This window comes from Filicampus tigris, chromosome 4, assembly GCF_054856515.1.
Source record: "Filicampus tigris isolate MCC_2025a chromosome 4, RoL_Ftig_1.0, whole genome shotgun sequence".
Classification (NCBI taxonomy): domain Eukaryota; kingdom Metazoa; phylum Chordata; class Actinopteri; order Syngnathiformes; family Syngnathidae; genus Filicampus; species Filicampus tigris.
Window position 1 is genome coordinate 19,127,224 of NC_141220.1, and position 15,613 is coordinate 19,142,836.

General features: G+C 40.9%; 2 protein-coding genes across 7 annotated transcripts in view; one reads left to right on the top strand and one right to left on the bottom strand.

The window, feature by feature from the left end:
* Positions 1–15,613, top strand: part of sergef (secretion regulating guanine nucleotide exchange factor) — a 15,846-nt gene continuing 233 nt past the window's right edge. The window contains exons 1-11 of one of the 3 annotated variants that reach the window (XM_086028940.1): positions 1–120; positions 379–517; positions 1,120–1,272; positions 1,653–1,747; positions 2,097–2,157; positions 2,238–2,351; positions 2,442–2,504; positions 3,773–3,931; positions 4,005–4,156; positions 6,474–6,510; positions 8,867–9,175. In XM_086028940.1, the coding sequence (XP_085885066.1) occupies positions 16–120; positions 379–517; positions 1,120–1,272; positions 1,653–1,747; positions 2,097–2,157; positions 2,238–2,351; positions 2,442–2,504; positions 3,773–3,931; positions 4,005–4,156; positions 6,474–6,510; positions 8,867–9,036 (1,248 nt within the window). In that variant the 5' untranslated portion in view covers positions 1–15 and the 3' untranslated portion in view covers positions 9,037–9,175. Of the gene's footprint in view, positions 121–378; positions 518–1,119; positions 1,273–1,652; positions 1,748–2,096; positions 2,158–2,237; positions 2,352–2,441; positions 2,505–3,772; positions 3,932–4,004; positions 4,157–6,473; positions 6,511–6,843; positions 8,847–8,866; positions 9,176–15,613 lie in introns of those variants that run through there. The other 2 variants (XM_086028942.1, XM_086028941.1) reach the window with 2 other exon arrangements.
* kcnc1b (potassium voltage-gated channel, Shaw-related subfamily, member 1b) overlaps positions 10,753–15,613 on the bottom strand; it is a 13,678-nt gene continuing 8,817 nt past the window's right edge. For 3 of the 4 annotated variants that reach the window (XM_086028937.1, XM_086028936.1, XM_086028935.1), the window contains one exon: positions 13,562–15,577. In XM_086028937.1, coding sequence (XP_085885063.1) covers positions 15,438–15,577 — 140 coding nt within the window. In that variant the 3' untranslated portion in view covers positions 13,562–15,437. Of the gene's footprint in view, positions 13,113–13,561; positions 15,578–15,613 lie in introns of those variants that run through there. The other variant, XM_086028938.1, reaches the window with a different exon arrangement.

Consider the following 15,613-nt stretch of genomic DNA (forward strand, 5'->3'; position numbering starts at 1 on the left):
TTGGATAATGGATGGATGGATGGCATAAATGACAATGTACGACAGTGTCGCGAATTATTCCAACGCACTCATTTACGGCCCATGGCAACTTCCTCGCGGCAGTGTTGTTTACTCGCCTGGGTAAGTTTGTAACATCATCAATGTATACATTTGGAGTTAGTTGTGTTTTTATTAAGTTTCATGAATGCGTCGTGCGCTTTGATGAATTCAACCATGCTCTTTTTGTACTGTTATCTTAAAATTCGTTGAAAATGATTGAGCTTCCACGCTATACGTAACTTATGCGGCGAGCAAACAGAATTCAAGAAATGTTTGGACACAATAAAGCTGTTTTTAAAAAGCTCGTGGTTGACAGCGAACGATGAATATGTCTGTCAGGGGGCCAACAGTTACGGGCAACATGGTCAGGGACACGAGGAGGACCAGGCAGTCCCGAGGCTCTCGAACAAGGCTGCTCTGCAAGGAAGAACAGTCCAAGCCGTTTGCGGTGGCGGGGGACACACAGTGGTTGTCACTGGTACGTCACCAATATTAAAATCAAGCAAGTCTTTACATGGGTTAAAAACAAGAACATACGTCAAGTCATACAGTCTTGCCCATTCACAACATACTTGCACATTAGCCACATTGCATTCAATATCTGTACTGCATTGGTTGGCTTAGCGCAGCACATTCTTACTCAAATAGTTTTTAATGCTCCAAAATAGTCTCTTGTTTATAATGTAATACTTTGTCTTCTCGATTAGACATGTAACCTTACCGATGATAGCTTTGTTAATGTTTTTGACCAGCTATGTGTTAACCTTTTTCACACTATCCACTGGTTTCATGTAAAGACATATTTAGACTTATTTAGATTTTTCATAAGTTTTAGCCAAGCAAGAGCCTTACATCTGGCTCGAGTCAAGTCATGTGACTCGAGTCTCACACCTCTGATTAAGTGTCTCCAGTGAATTTAACATATATTTTTTTTACATTTACAACACTGACAGAATCTTCTGTACTCCTCTCATGATGGATCAGTTTTTCAATGAGTTTGTGAAAGGGTTTTCAGGGCGCATATTAATAAAAAAATACAAGAGTGTAAACAAAGTTTCACCGTCATGTGCTTTTGTACAGATGGTGGAGAGGCGTTTGTGTGTGGCCAAAATCACAGAGGCCAGCTTGGACTTGGCCACACTGCCAGCTGCTCAACACTTCAGCACTGCTCAGTCCTGAATCAGAGGGTCACAAATGTTTCCTGTGGCTGGGATTTTACTCTTCTTCTTACCGGTGATTAATGAAAGCATTTCACTTTTGACACACTTTAGTTCTTTTCACTAATTTCCCTGATGTGTGGTTTTCTGCCTTAGACTGCGATAGACAGAGAAGGTGGGATGATTTTAGTTTTTCCTACCTGGGCCTATGTGGATCCCTGACACATTTACATTAATAACAAATTGCATATTGAGAAAGCAAGAATTATGGCATCACTATACTCTTTTTCACACACACAAATTCAAATATTCGGTTATTTCTGTGTTTACACTCTGGGGAAAAAAAACTAAATATGAATTCCCCACATCAGGATGAAAAAGCATGACTTTTTACAGTTAAGCCGTGGAAACATGCCAATAATTCCAGTACAATACTAATCATCTTATTTCACACAGATTGTGGTAATTTATTAGCGTGTGGCTCCAATGTGTTTGGACAGCTGGGTAGTGGTCAGATGACTTCACACTCCGCAGAACTGGTGCTCATTGAGGTGAGCACATAAAAGATGCAGCCATTATGTTTTTTTCTTTGCTTTTGTTCAAATGGAATAGGAAAACAGTGGTCACTGATCTTTGTGAAGAGCAATACCCTTACTTGCCACAATATGAGGTACATCAGCACTATCCAGTGAGAGCTAATAATACAAGCACGGGATATATCAATTCATGAAGTTAAATAGAGTTGTACTGAGTAGAGCCTAGGTCCAACAACTTTCAATATAGCGGGAATCTGCATTATGATGTGATGTTAACTTACTAGCTCTGACACTATCAATCAAAACTGAGCATTTTTTTCTAAAGATGTTATTTTAGATCAAATGGAATGTTGCTCTTTCTTAGGGTCTGAAGCAGTGTGTGGTAAATGTTGCCGCTGGCCTGCGGCACGCTCTTGCAATCACAGGTATATACACTATAAATGGATCACTGTGTTTACTGTCAGTAATAAATCCTGCCCAATCTCATCCTCTGTTCTGCTCCCAGATTCAGGATGCGTCTACCAGTGGGGGACAGGTCTCCGTAGCCTTGCCAAGAGAGCACTGAGTCCAGACGCTGTTCCGTCACACCTCAACTCCAAAGTTCCTTCTCTGGTGCCAGGTGAGAAAAATGCTGGTTAACACAAAGGAGAGGGCTGATGCCTAGCTTGATATTTGTTGTGGTGACAGGATTGTTTTGGGTATGTTGCAGGTCTGGACCAGAAGATGCCTCGTGTTGTCGCAGCGGGCTCAGCACATTGTGTGTGCCTAACAGGTATCGCTTGAACCACATTTCACCACATTTCACCACGCATTGGTTAAAAATGTGAAGAATAAAGAAAGGGCAACTACGGTAGTGTCTTGGGATACAATAGCCCCAATTTATGACTTTTTGAGTACGAGCCCTTCAGATATATTTTTTTCTCTTTTTGCGCTTTGACTTCCTAATAGAAATGTGAAGTAGCAAACATCAGTTTGGCATAGTGCATAAATCTTCAAAAGAAGAGGCTTCCAAGTAGTTTAATGCACCACCCAATTAAGGTTTAAACCAGCGGTCTCAAACTCCGGTCCTCGAGGGCGACTTGCCTGCATGTTTCAGAAGTTTTTTCACCTGCAACACACTTGATTCAAATGATCAGCTCATCAGCAAGTTCTGCAGGGGCCTGATAGCAGTCCGGATCATTTGAACCAGGTGTGTTGCTAGAGGAAACCTCTAAAACAAGCAGAAAAGCGGCCCTTGAGGAATGGAGTTTGAGACCCCTGCTTTAAACTAAACCAAACATAAAATACAGAAAATTACACGTGTATTAAAAACACCACATAACTTTAAATCCGCTTGCCTAATGCTAATGCATAATGGGTAATGCCATAGACAGGCTAACGAATAGCATCTATGTGGCGGTGTTTTAACGCTTCAAGAAAGAGATACTGGAACACAAATAGTGCAGCAACATACGTGGACAGACAATATTACACACCCTGCCATGTATTCTTACCTCAGGTCCAGCTGGACTATGCATTCGTACTGAAGCTTGATAGTGCTTTGTATTATTTTGCACTAATCATTGGTTTATGTTTAAGTAAGACCAGGGAGAAAGGTGAAAGGCTAGTGACTAGCTGGTTGGCAAAATGACTTGCTGACAGACTGTTTGGTCTACCTTCTATCATGTTGATGATTTCGTTTCAGATGGTATATGCACTTTCTTCTTTCATTATTGGTTTGATTAAGAATAGATATGAAATCCATTGTGTAAATTAAATGCTGTTAATCCCAATGGATTGTTCTGTGTGTATTAAGTTAAATTGACTGGCATTTTGAGTTCAAAGAAAGAAAAATTAAGTTTAAATAAAAGACATTCAAAATTCTTCATTTTTCATTGTTTTTTATTTTACAAAGAAATCGTAATTGTAAAATCGGGTTTGAGAGAAAATAATCGGGATTTTCTTGTTAGGCAAAATCGAACAGCCCTAGATCAGTGGCTCCTGATTACTGCGCTGCCTCTGCCAAATGAAGGCTAATGCTGCCCCCATCATTACATGCAGGAGATGGTGATTTATTTCTGTGGGGATGCAACAAGCACAACCAGCTGACGGCCACCGAGCCCTTCTTGTCCACTCCTGTTCCACTCGAGCGCTCGCTATTGAATGGAGAGAAAGTTGTAAAAGTATGGAGTGGTTGGACTCACATTATTGCCCAAACAGGTGAGCCGTAGCCAAAGCATCATGTTTTTTGAGGCTCACATCTGCCATAATTAAAGAGAGGCTTAAATTGCAGACACTGGGAGAGTGTTCACTTGGGGCAGAGGGAATTACGGACAACTGGGCCGACTTTTGGCAAATGGCCCAAATTCTGAGCACCTGTCTGCAGACAATGGCAGGCAGACTTCCCTGCCTGCCGAGGTGAATGCCCTCTATGGAGCAACACAGGTAAGACTTATTATTATTCGAAATAAGCGGTTTCGCATCGCAGTTTGCGAGTCAAAATTTGTATTTTGCGTTTCATTAATACACATTGAATAGCAAAACTGAGAATGAAATGCCGTGACAACCGTCAAAAGGAAGAAGAAGACGACCCTCTGAGGCTGTTCCAAAAAAGCTTTGCTGGGCTTGCATTACCTACTGCAGTTAATCGGGAGGTCAAGGGAAGCTCTGTGCTAGTTACACAGAAGCAGCTAGCTAGCAGCAGCTTCGGCTATCTACTAGTGTGCCAAAACATTTTGCGGAGTCACTCCTAAGTCAATAATCATCGCCTGCATGGCAGCAAATACGCTACGTACATTTTTGACCAGTATCTTAACTCATGAAGGGATGACGAGAAGAGACAGAAAAGCCATGCTCAATGCTAAGCCAACCTAAAAGAACTTTGGTTGATCAGAACACTTTCCACAGATGTCTGGCTGGATCCGCATTTAAGCTTCAAACAACTTTGAACAGCAAAATAGCAGGACAAGAGTCTTGAGTTTCGACTGACTTTTGAGGTTTGAACAATAAATGTTTTCAAAATTACATTACAGCAGAGCTTTTTTTTTTTTTTTAAATCAATTTAGCTTTGCTTCTAGACTAGAAAATAAAGTTTGCTTTTATTCATAATGTGAATTTAAGAAATAACAACTGTTGATTCTATAAAAAAAAGAAAAATAAATTGGTTGTTCATTACGTAATCATATTTCCATTGTTTAATGAAATCCCTGCTTCAGTTCCATGGGATTAATCTGTAACAAACAATACATAAATAAATGAGAGAGTGAGAAAGTTGCTCCTCAACTGAAGTCATTGATTGGCAAAACTGCTCCGCGAAGAAAAAAATATTTTGAGTCTTGTAATAATATAAAGCAATATTAGTAATGGGGAGCAGGTGACATAGTGCTTACCATGTCATTTTTGTGTTGAGTTTGTATGTTGGCCTCGTGCCTGCGTGGGTTTCCTTTTGGGACTCCAGTTTCCTCCCACATTATAAAACATGCACGTTTGGTTAATTGAAGAATGAAAGTTGTCAATAGGTGTGGATGTGACTTATTTATTTTTGGTCTAGATGTTGGGGTTCCTGCAATTTTCAATAAGGTTCAGTTGGTCTTCATCGTGTAGTACTTGTGTAGTCCAGCAGGAGGCAGCCAACACCCACAAATGGAAGAAAAGGAATCTGAAAGTTGCTCAGTATGGGATGTGTCACGGTTCGCCTAGTGAGAGTGAGACACCTTGATGAAATACATTACATTTGCAATAAAAAAAAAAAAAACATGCACACTTTCTCATTATCATTCAGAGGGGAGAGAACCATTAATATCTCGCACAGTCAGAGGTTTCTTCTCCCATAGGGGCCATTGTATGGCAGCATGGCAGTTAACCTGTATTCCAAATGGTTGCTGCATGACAGGAGAGGTCTGCTTATAAAGCCGATGTCAAGGTTGGCCAAGGGTGAGCTCTGAATTGCTCTTATCCAACGCGCGGTGCTCGTCGATGCAGGGGAGGCGACGTATGTCATTGTGTCGCCACCTTAACGTGCGTAAAGCCAAAGGTGAAGATGGATTTGCTGAGTGGACAATGAATCTCCTGGCCCGCTGGGGCAGTGTGTGACGTGCGTACACACCCACAGAGTCAATGTTTAGTTAGCTGCCGCATTTTTATGAGGCGTACGAGTATGACAAATAATATCCTGTCATTGGGCTTACCTGCCACTCTTGTATGCTGAAGCGGAAACAGACAGTAAGCAGACAAAGCCCTATTAGTAAAGATGTTGATTGCAATAGGAGAAAGATGTAGCCATTTATAGCAGCACTTGGAGACCTCTGTGATTCCACTTATGTGGGGATTTATACATTTACTGGTAGGTGTCAGTTCTCATTTCTGCCGCTGTTGCGAATACTGGAAAACCTCCAGAAAAAAAAAAAACATCGCTTTAAGAAAGAGGAGAAAAAAAAAAGATTTTAGTCAGCAAAGTTAGGTTACCCTCTCGTCCTTAGCATGAACTGGTCTGGCAACACAGCAATGTTTTGTTTGCTTTAATAAGACCACTGCTCGTTTTCCTGACCAACGTTCAACCTATTTAAAGATTGTATCACGAATAAAGGAGGTTGTTGTTGTTTTTTTGGGGTGAAATCTGAAAACGTTTCAATACTGTAAAGTTTACTGTTATCTTCGTTTGCGGTTTGTGGTGGCTCAGCAATCTTTGGCAATGACGTCCTTTGTGAAAAGTTCAGTGTCAGCCTCCAGCATGCATTTTAATGTCTTGTCTTTTTCCCTGCAGATTGCATGTGGAGCTGAACATAACCTTGCCATTGTAGGTGAGTACTCTCCTTAAAGATACAGTAATCCAAGTGTTTGTTTATATCGTCTGCTGCAGATGATGTAATATTAGTAATTAAGATCCGGGCAAAATACCAATAAAACAGTACTGGAAATAAATAAACAATGCTAAAGCGATTACGACATATTATTATTATTACAATTGGCTCAAACAAGAGAGGGAAGACATAAATAAGTCACGTTGACTTGGCAAAGATTTACTGGGGAGTTGTCCAGTATGTTAGATTTGACACATTATTGTGAAACATTTATCCTTCTGTTGGCTTCCGAAGATTTCTTAGGGCATTTCATTGTTCTGTGGCCTTTTCCAGAAGGAAGTAATTACAGCTCACTCGGATGGGATCACTGACAGATGCAATTATGCCAACAGGCGTGTAAATGAGCTGTATTAGTCACACACAGATTTTCAGGCGACTTTCTCGTCTTGGAGGATTTGGAGGGTGACTGAAGACACACAAGCGCAAAATATTACACAATTCTGAATGAGAACCCAACAAATCGTCTTGTGCGTCCTCATCAAATCTACAAAGATTTGCACCTTTTTCCATTCCCTGCCTTACAACCACCAACATGCCCCATGAACAATTTTTAGAAGTCACATTTTTGTAACATTAAATTTTGAACACTGACCCAGTTGTTACATCAGAGTGAGTATAAATACATCTGAGGAAGATGAAGCACGAGCGGAATGTTCCTTCAACGCACATACAAGGTATTTTGAAAAAGCTGCATTGTATTGCTATTCAGACCGTCGACATGAAGAAATAGAGAAAGAAGAAACGTGAGCGGGAACGCGTCATCCGTATCGGCTCCCACAAAGCTCTCGAGCAGAGACGGGCTAACGTTTGTGCTCCAGGGCCACGTTTGACTTTTTAAACAGGCGGGTGGGCCATTCATAAATGAAGTCGTCGGAATGAATCCATTTTGGGGCACGGGAACTTGCTTCATATAACATTCATAGATTCCGAACGAGCTGTTTAATGTCTTAATGCAGTCAAACGGAGCAAATGAATGAGTAGACGTTGGCGTGGGCCGCGTGTGGCCCGCCGGCTATGCTTTGCCCACCGCTGCTCTAGACTATGAGAAGGCAGAACAGGGAAAGGGAGCAGACAAGTCAACCTCGCGTAACTCCCTTCCTCTGCCGCGCTCCCCTCGTTTCTTCCAGCCGTCTTGAGCGAGGCGGCGGCAGGACCAATGAAATAGCAAAACAGGATTGGAAGTAGAGACCTGAGTGCTGCTATTTCTGGTGCTCAAGTAGGTCAGGCGGAAATCAACCAAGAGCTCTGCATGCCGCTTATATCTGTGGCCGGCTCTGCCTCTCCACGTTTACACCTGAGAAAATGCCCCTCACCCATGAGATTTGTGGTCTGCGGTCCAAGGTGCGAGAGGGTCCGAAGGTGGCCTTCATCCAATCTGAGAAAAGTTTTTGGTTTACGGCAAAACATTGCTCACACTCCTAAAATAGTATGAGAAGTCTGCCTAGAACTGCCTAAGTGTTAATTATTTGACATTTGGACGGTCGAACAGAAAATGATTATCAGCGGGATGTGTTGAAAAGGAAATTGCTTTTTGGTTTGAGCGTCTTGATTTCCATCCTTTTTTTTTTTTTTGTTGTGCAGAAAGTGCAGCACTTTGTTGCCATGGAAACACTGATGTGCGGTACGCTCCTGTCAGTGAGTCCATGAATAAAGCACAGTGCCCAAATAAGGCTCTCACCCCCATTGAGCACAACGCTTCCAAACAGAAAATTCTCTTGGAGATGAACACTTGTTACTGGCTAGCAAATAGTGATTTGGAAGTCACTGCGTTATTTGAAAGGCCGTGGCACATGTCTCTTCGTAGCCCTTGCTGGCAGTGTGCCACGCTGACATAAGCTTGTGCTGGCATGACATCTTGGTCCGCTCGGTGGCAAACGCATATGTTTCGCTGCGCGCGTCCAAATCTACGACGCCGAGCAGGAGAGGAGCCTCGGCGATGCGGACGGACAACAGACAAAGCATGAAAGACACACGACAGCCAGAATGGGAGAGCTCGAGATTCTGTTACCCTTGAGGAAGCAAGCTCGCTTCTGTTGCCATGGTAATGGAGCCTGTTAGGTAACTGTGTTGCCATGGCACGTGCCTCCTCGGTGATGTAGCCCTGACCACACCCACTAACAAGTCGCCCAGCTGTGATGAGCAGGGAGGATTTATTACCCGCTGATTGGGTGTCAGCGTGTGTGTGTGTTTGTTTTCTGATTTCTTTTCTTCTTTGCAACTTTGCTTCACCCGCCCCCAGGCTGCTAATATTAGCTCACGCGTTGCTACACTGACCCCTGATCCCTCTGCTTCTCAGGGGAGCGTCTCCTTTCCTGGGGCTGGAACGAACACGGAATGTGCGGAGACGGTTCGCTGGCCGACGTCTTTGAGCCGCAACTCGTTCCCGGCCTCAGACCTCTTGCCATCGGCTGCGGGGCCGGACACTCTATGGCGGTGTGCCTCGGCAATACGCGCAAAGACAAGTGATAAACTCTGCACGCGCGCCACTTACATTGGAGCCAGCATGCGACTCAGATTTACATCAGAATTCCTATCATGGAATTATTTTATGAATGAACGGATTTATCTGACTGATTATACACTGGTCAGCAGCAAATTTGAATCAGATGGATTTATATGTCCGCACTGATCTCAAACATGACTTTACTTTTTTTCCCAGCACATCAGAATTTTGACGGATATTTTTTTTAGTTTTTGAGTTTGACTTGTAAAAGCTTGTGGAATACGGATTAGGCTTTACACGAACAGGATTTTGTAGCCCATCGAGTTTTAAAAAAAAAAACAATCATTGATGCAAGATCGACCGATCCATCTAATATATCGTTGCTGTCCTGTGAAAAACACTTATCTCCCTATTTTTCTTATTTTTACATGAATGGTGTTTCCGCGTTACAGACACCGCATTAATGTGAAAATGAAAAAAGTTTCGAAAATTGGAGATGCGTGTTTTTCACAGGACAGTGACGATATTTAAACTTATTTACAGTATAGAATAGCAGGGGATTGGGACTGACCAACATTTGGCTATAACTGACACCCATTGAAATGCATTGGGGAAAAAAAAAATCCCCCCAAAATAAACATTCAATACACGGAAAATGGGGTGAATAACAATAGCAGCACAGAAGCTCCCTGGAGTAAAGATTGTGTTTGCTGTAATATCTTATTTTGAGGATCCGATCAATGATGTCATCTAATACGGGTTTTACCGTGCGTTATAATTTATACCTACGATATTTCAGGAAGAAAAAAAATCCACTTGTTGCTGAACCTAACCCTCAATTCGCGAATAGGCCTATTACTAAATGTATTACCACATTATTGTTATGTTAATATTATTATGAAAAGCTGATCGGCTAGAGAAAAAACTAGGGCAGAATCAGAATCAGCGCAAAAAAATTAATGTTAAGGTTTACTTGCACATCTGATTTGAAAAATAAAAAAGTAAACATTTGTTGACCAGTGTTATGTTCTGGCCTCTCCTAGCAGCATTATGCAGCAACTTTCATCAGATGTTTATTTTTTGGGGTATTTAAGTGGCAAAATCTGTGTCACGTGTGTGTGTGCACGAGTTATGACTGAGAGGTCTTCATTTCTCTCGTCGGTGTGTCATTTTGATGGCCGTGATCGAGGGCGGGCTCTGGCCGCGACATGGCCATTTCCACACCTCGCGGCCCTCTAGCCATGTTGGCCCCGTTGATAATATGAGGCTGAGGGATGGGCCCGGCCGGCTGTGGTTACAGCTTCATCCCTCCACGTCAGCGCTTTTATTGCATTGATCTTGAGCGTTAGGAAGCACTCGAACTCTGATGCCTGTTCTGCGGAGTGAATATTTCATATCACCTCATGATTTACTTCTCACATATAGGTATTTTTTTGCCAACTGTCACATTAAGAATTGTCATATTGCTACATTCATACCGTACATGTCATTAATTCCATTTGGGGAAGTTTGCCTGCTGCATTTGGCCCAGCTTGAATATTTATAAGCTATGCAGTGCAGTACCTGGTGTCCACATGCATGGTCAAGGGCAATGGGCCCTTGGGTGATGTCGTATTATGTTATTTTTATTTATTGCTGTTTTTATTTCGATATATTTATGCTAACATATAATATGGACAGTACACCAAGTTTATAATCAAGATTTTGAAAACAATAAACGAACACCCCCTGCAAATCTCTCGTGTTTGTTATTTTTTAAATTTTATTTAACACTATTTCTTGTACAAGTCTGAACGGTATTGTTCAGAAAAGACACAAAAATCCCGCACCAACATACCAATTTAAACTACCACTGAACACCGACTAAGAGAACTAGCCACAAAACGCACGGTGTTCAAAACACACACACACACCCACACACGCTTTAAATCTCACTCAGTGTCACACATTCGCTGCCTCGTATGTTTTATGAATGTTTTTAATTGTTGTGTTGCTGATGTTTTGTTGCGTGTCAGACAGTGACTAGCACACAGTTCCCAGTGATTGGTAGGCAGTGTAATTGCAGTCGCTTGTTAAAAAGTTGGTCCCTTTCATTTTCAACTTTTCCAAACAATGAGAGCTGCGCTTCGAACAAGGCTATCGCGGTTGTTATCTACTCGATACTTGTTGCCTGTCCATACTGATCCACACTGAGGTTCTGTGCATATAAAAAGTGAACACCCCCTTGTAAAATATCTTCTTTTTTTTTTTATTGTGAAGATAAGAGTTAAAAATATAAAAGTAACTTATCAAAAGTGAACTGTGTACTTCTGGTGTCGGGCGGAAACCTCTTATCTCCAAAATAATTTTTGAAAATAAAAAAAACGGCATGTTTGTTGAGCCATTAACATGGCATCGACATTTTCAAAGGACACAAAAAAAATGTGAAAAAATAAGTAATTTACCAAATTTGGACAGAGGTTTCCACCTGATGCCAGCGATACATTATGGGCCAAGTTGTAGTGGCCCTGCCACAACATGCACTGGCTCTGATTTAAAACAATACTTAATAAAATTCATAATTATTTATGTAGGTCTACCTGTGTCTCAATAGCCAAAATGTACCTAAATATGGACAATCAAGTCGCTAAAAAAAAACAAAAAAAAAAACACTCCACATAATATAGATATTGTGACTAAAAATATATATATATTTTTTGTGTAATTACATTATATACGTAGGTCTACCTGTGCATGAAATAGTGAAGCATCAGCTTCAGTGAACTTAGAGTGGCCCGACAGTCGCGCGGTGGCCCCGGGCCGTCGAGCCACTGTTAACGTCGGACCCCGATTATGTGATGGAATGTTTTTAAAAATTCACAAGTTGAATCATGAGTTTGAGTCAATAAAGGTTTTCTGACGGTGACAGTTTAACACTAGAAATGATTATTTCTGTTTGCATGCATTTTCCTATTAAAAAATAGTCTTGGAGTCGGAACAAATCATTGAAGGGATTTTGTTCAAACTTAATTTCTCTCTCTACTATTCAAAGTTGCTGCACAGTTGTGCTACAACATACTTTATAACATGAAATCGGTGCACACTTAGGCAGCACCATTTTGGGGATTTCCTTTCATTTTGCATTTTTCTGTAAAATTGATTTGCTTCTAAATAATTTGATTCGATTATTTTTATCCCCCAAATTTGGCCTTTTACAGGAGGTGTTAACTTTCTATATCGACTGTCTGTGTGTTGTTTGAGCTCTGTGCTGATGTTAGTCTATCAATCTCTGTTGATTGATAAAAATGAAATGATCGGTATCTACGATACATTATTTCATCATGTTGAACAACTGAGTGTTAAACATTTGTATGACAGAGGCACTTGTCCAGTACGGTGCATAAAGTGTTTTGGCATCTGTAAGTACAGGTATTACTAATTTCAACAGGGGGGATACTATGCCAATTCTACATTGACAACTATTTTCTGTGAGTTCCTAACAGCACACATGACCATGTAATGCATCAAAAATACAGTTCAAGTATGACACTTTAGGGGGATGTTTGCTGAAAACTCATCAAAGGAATGTTAAAAGTAGAGTGGTGCAAAAGTCTCAAAAGAGGTGAGCATGAGTGTGCAAAATTAACGGTGTGTTCCCAAGTGTTTGACGTGACAGGGGGAAGGTGATTTCAAATCAGAGCAACCATTTTTGCCTTTGAACACAGGAACCACACAAATATTTGATGATCACTCCAAAAACATTGGTACACACAACGTCAGCACAGGCACACACACACACACACAAAAAGCGTATTTACAGCACTGGCACACACGGAAAATAGGCACACATATTACAACACAGTAACCAGTCACAGATACTTAGCTACATAAGGCTTGACAACAAAACGTCCTCAGTGCTACATCTATGGCTGAGTTTGTGATGTTCAGGTTGCCACTTTCACACCCATTTAAAAGTACTAAGTAATACACACAACAATGCTACTGCGCTATCAGGTGGGTGATGGGCCGTTATGGGTCATACACATAGTGGTCGGTACACCATGGTTCATAACACAAACTGACTCAGTTGGTTGTCTGCTCCGGTGCTGTCTCTGGGTCTCTATAAACATATAAACAAAACAAAAAACAACAACAACAATAATGAAAAGAAATTATTACACCAAGTATGTTTTATGTCGGACTTGATGTTGATGGTTGATACCTCTGCGGCACGGGGAGAGGTGAAATGACACTTGAAGGGGAAAGAAAATGTGCTCCGTTATTCGCTCATGGTAAAGGCAGGTTTACCATGTGTATTCCCATGCGTAGCCAAGGCATCAGACAAAAACGTATTGTCTGGTCCGGACTCGGAGTCGGTTAGTCAACATGCCCGAACATGCGGCCTTTTACAGCTTGAGATACACTTTTCAGTCATTGTCATGCGGATATTTTGTCATGCTCTCACCGTCGGTCACCTTGTTTTGTTTTTCTTCTGTACCCGCACATGAGTATCGACAAAAGGAAAGATGTGTATGCAGGTGCTGTTGAATAAAAATGGAGTCTAAACGCTCATTGAGTACAAAATTTATTTCATGCAAGGACTTATCTGTACATATTTTTATTTGAATACTTTTCTGTTGCATAAATGGAAAATACATGCATTTACCTTTCCCCAAGAAGACCCACATCCCATTGTGTTTTGTGTTTTTTTTTTTCCACCTCCATCTCTTCACAACAACTCTTCACAAGTTTTTTGTTTTTTTTTTGTTCTTAATATATAACGCCCATTAATCACCACAAAAGACATGACTTGAAATGTAAAACTCTGCTCATTCAGAATGAACGTACTCGTATACCTAAGTATTCTAGAAATTTGTCAAATTCCTGATTGGTCAACATAAAATCTGTTAAAGTGCCCTGAAAATAATTGCGTATAATTATTGGGACAGTATCAGAAGATAGGCAACTGTATGATATTTTTCGAATTATTAGATGCACGCTGCACTCCTCTTGACATCTGCAATTTATTCTAACCTGATGTATGTATAGACAGTACTGAAAATGTTTTCGAGTGGCCCTTGATAAAAACATTTGTGCTTCATTATGCAAACAGATTTCTGCTCCAAATGATTGTTTAGTTGTTAAATGCTGTTAACATAATAACCCAAAAGTTATTTCCTTGCAATTAAGCTGTGTGTTGTAAAATGAAATCATAAGCAGCTTTTAAATGTATTTATGCTACAACAATGTTGTAATGTGTCAAAAATATTTCTTCATTTTTACTTTGCCTCACCTGGTACAAAAGCACCATTGTTAGAATTATTGTCTCAATTTCTGCATCCGCATGAGCGGCTGATGCAGACTTTTTTTTTTCTTAAAGGTCCTAACTACCGGTGGATATATTTGTTTAAAAAAATATGCTCACGCCAGCTTTATAGCTGGCTTTATAGCAAATACTTAAGTGAAATAATTTCAGTTGTCAAATGAATACAAGAAAATATATGATATATTGGGGAAAGGCAAAGAATGGCAGCTACATGACAATCTTGCTATGACTGAGTCTCTTGTAAAGCTGTCTCAGAAATGCATAAAAATGGCAAAGCTTTGCGATGCTTTTGAAAGACAATGTTTTCTCTTACAGGTACCGCAATACAGTTAGCTTCTTGTAGAACATAATTTCTCATGCAGTTCATGCAAAGGACCAAACAGTTTTAGTTCTGTTGACATTATTCATCACTAGTATCATAGGAATCGTCATCATCTCCATAGTGCATTCATCATCTTGATGTTTTTTTTTTTTTGATTTTTTTTTAATGTTCTTTTCTTTTTTTTTTTTGTATATGGCCACGCCAATAACATTGGCTGGTTTGCGCGTTCAGAATTGTAACGTCTGTACTTTGCAACATACAAAGCACTTAAGCGGAGTTTCCTTAACACCTGGCAATGGTACAGTTTGGATATGTTTTAAGAGCCATGTGATTTTAACGTCCAGCATAATGTTACATCTGATGAAAGTTTCTTTCACAGAATTGTCAAAAGCAGATGAGAATTAAAAAAAAAAAAAAAAGTCGTTGGCAGAAAAGTATGCGAGATCAAAAGCAACAGAGCAACAGGCAATGAAGTCAACATAGGGAAAAGAGGTTGGCCTGTAGAGTAGCGCTTTGCCAGCAACTGAGGTGACCCATGCATGTGTGGCGTCTCGCCAGTATGACTTCTAGTCTAGGATATGGTGACACCCCCCCAAGGGGAAGCCTTGGGAGTATCAGAACAGTTGAGATACAGTTTTCCAGGAAAAGGAAAATAAAAATGAGAAAGCAGGAACGAAGGTAAGTGTCAAAAAGGAAAAAAAGAAAAAAAAAGGGGCGGGGGGGTATCTGACAGAAAACAATACGAGGAGAAGTGTGGACTGGCCTTCCAATGGCATTGTATCTGCTACTCAACCATGCTACATAATGGATGGGATGGGAGAATGTGAGTGCTGCATTAGACAGGGTGGGCTGCAGGGCAGGGCGGACACTGAGGACACTCCAGAGGCGTCCCCGCTCATGCCAGACATGCTGTTAAGGCTCCAAGGCTTTTCATAACCTTCAGTTGAAAAACAGAGAACGTTCTGAGTACACT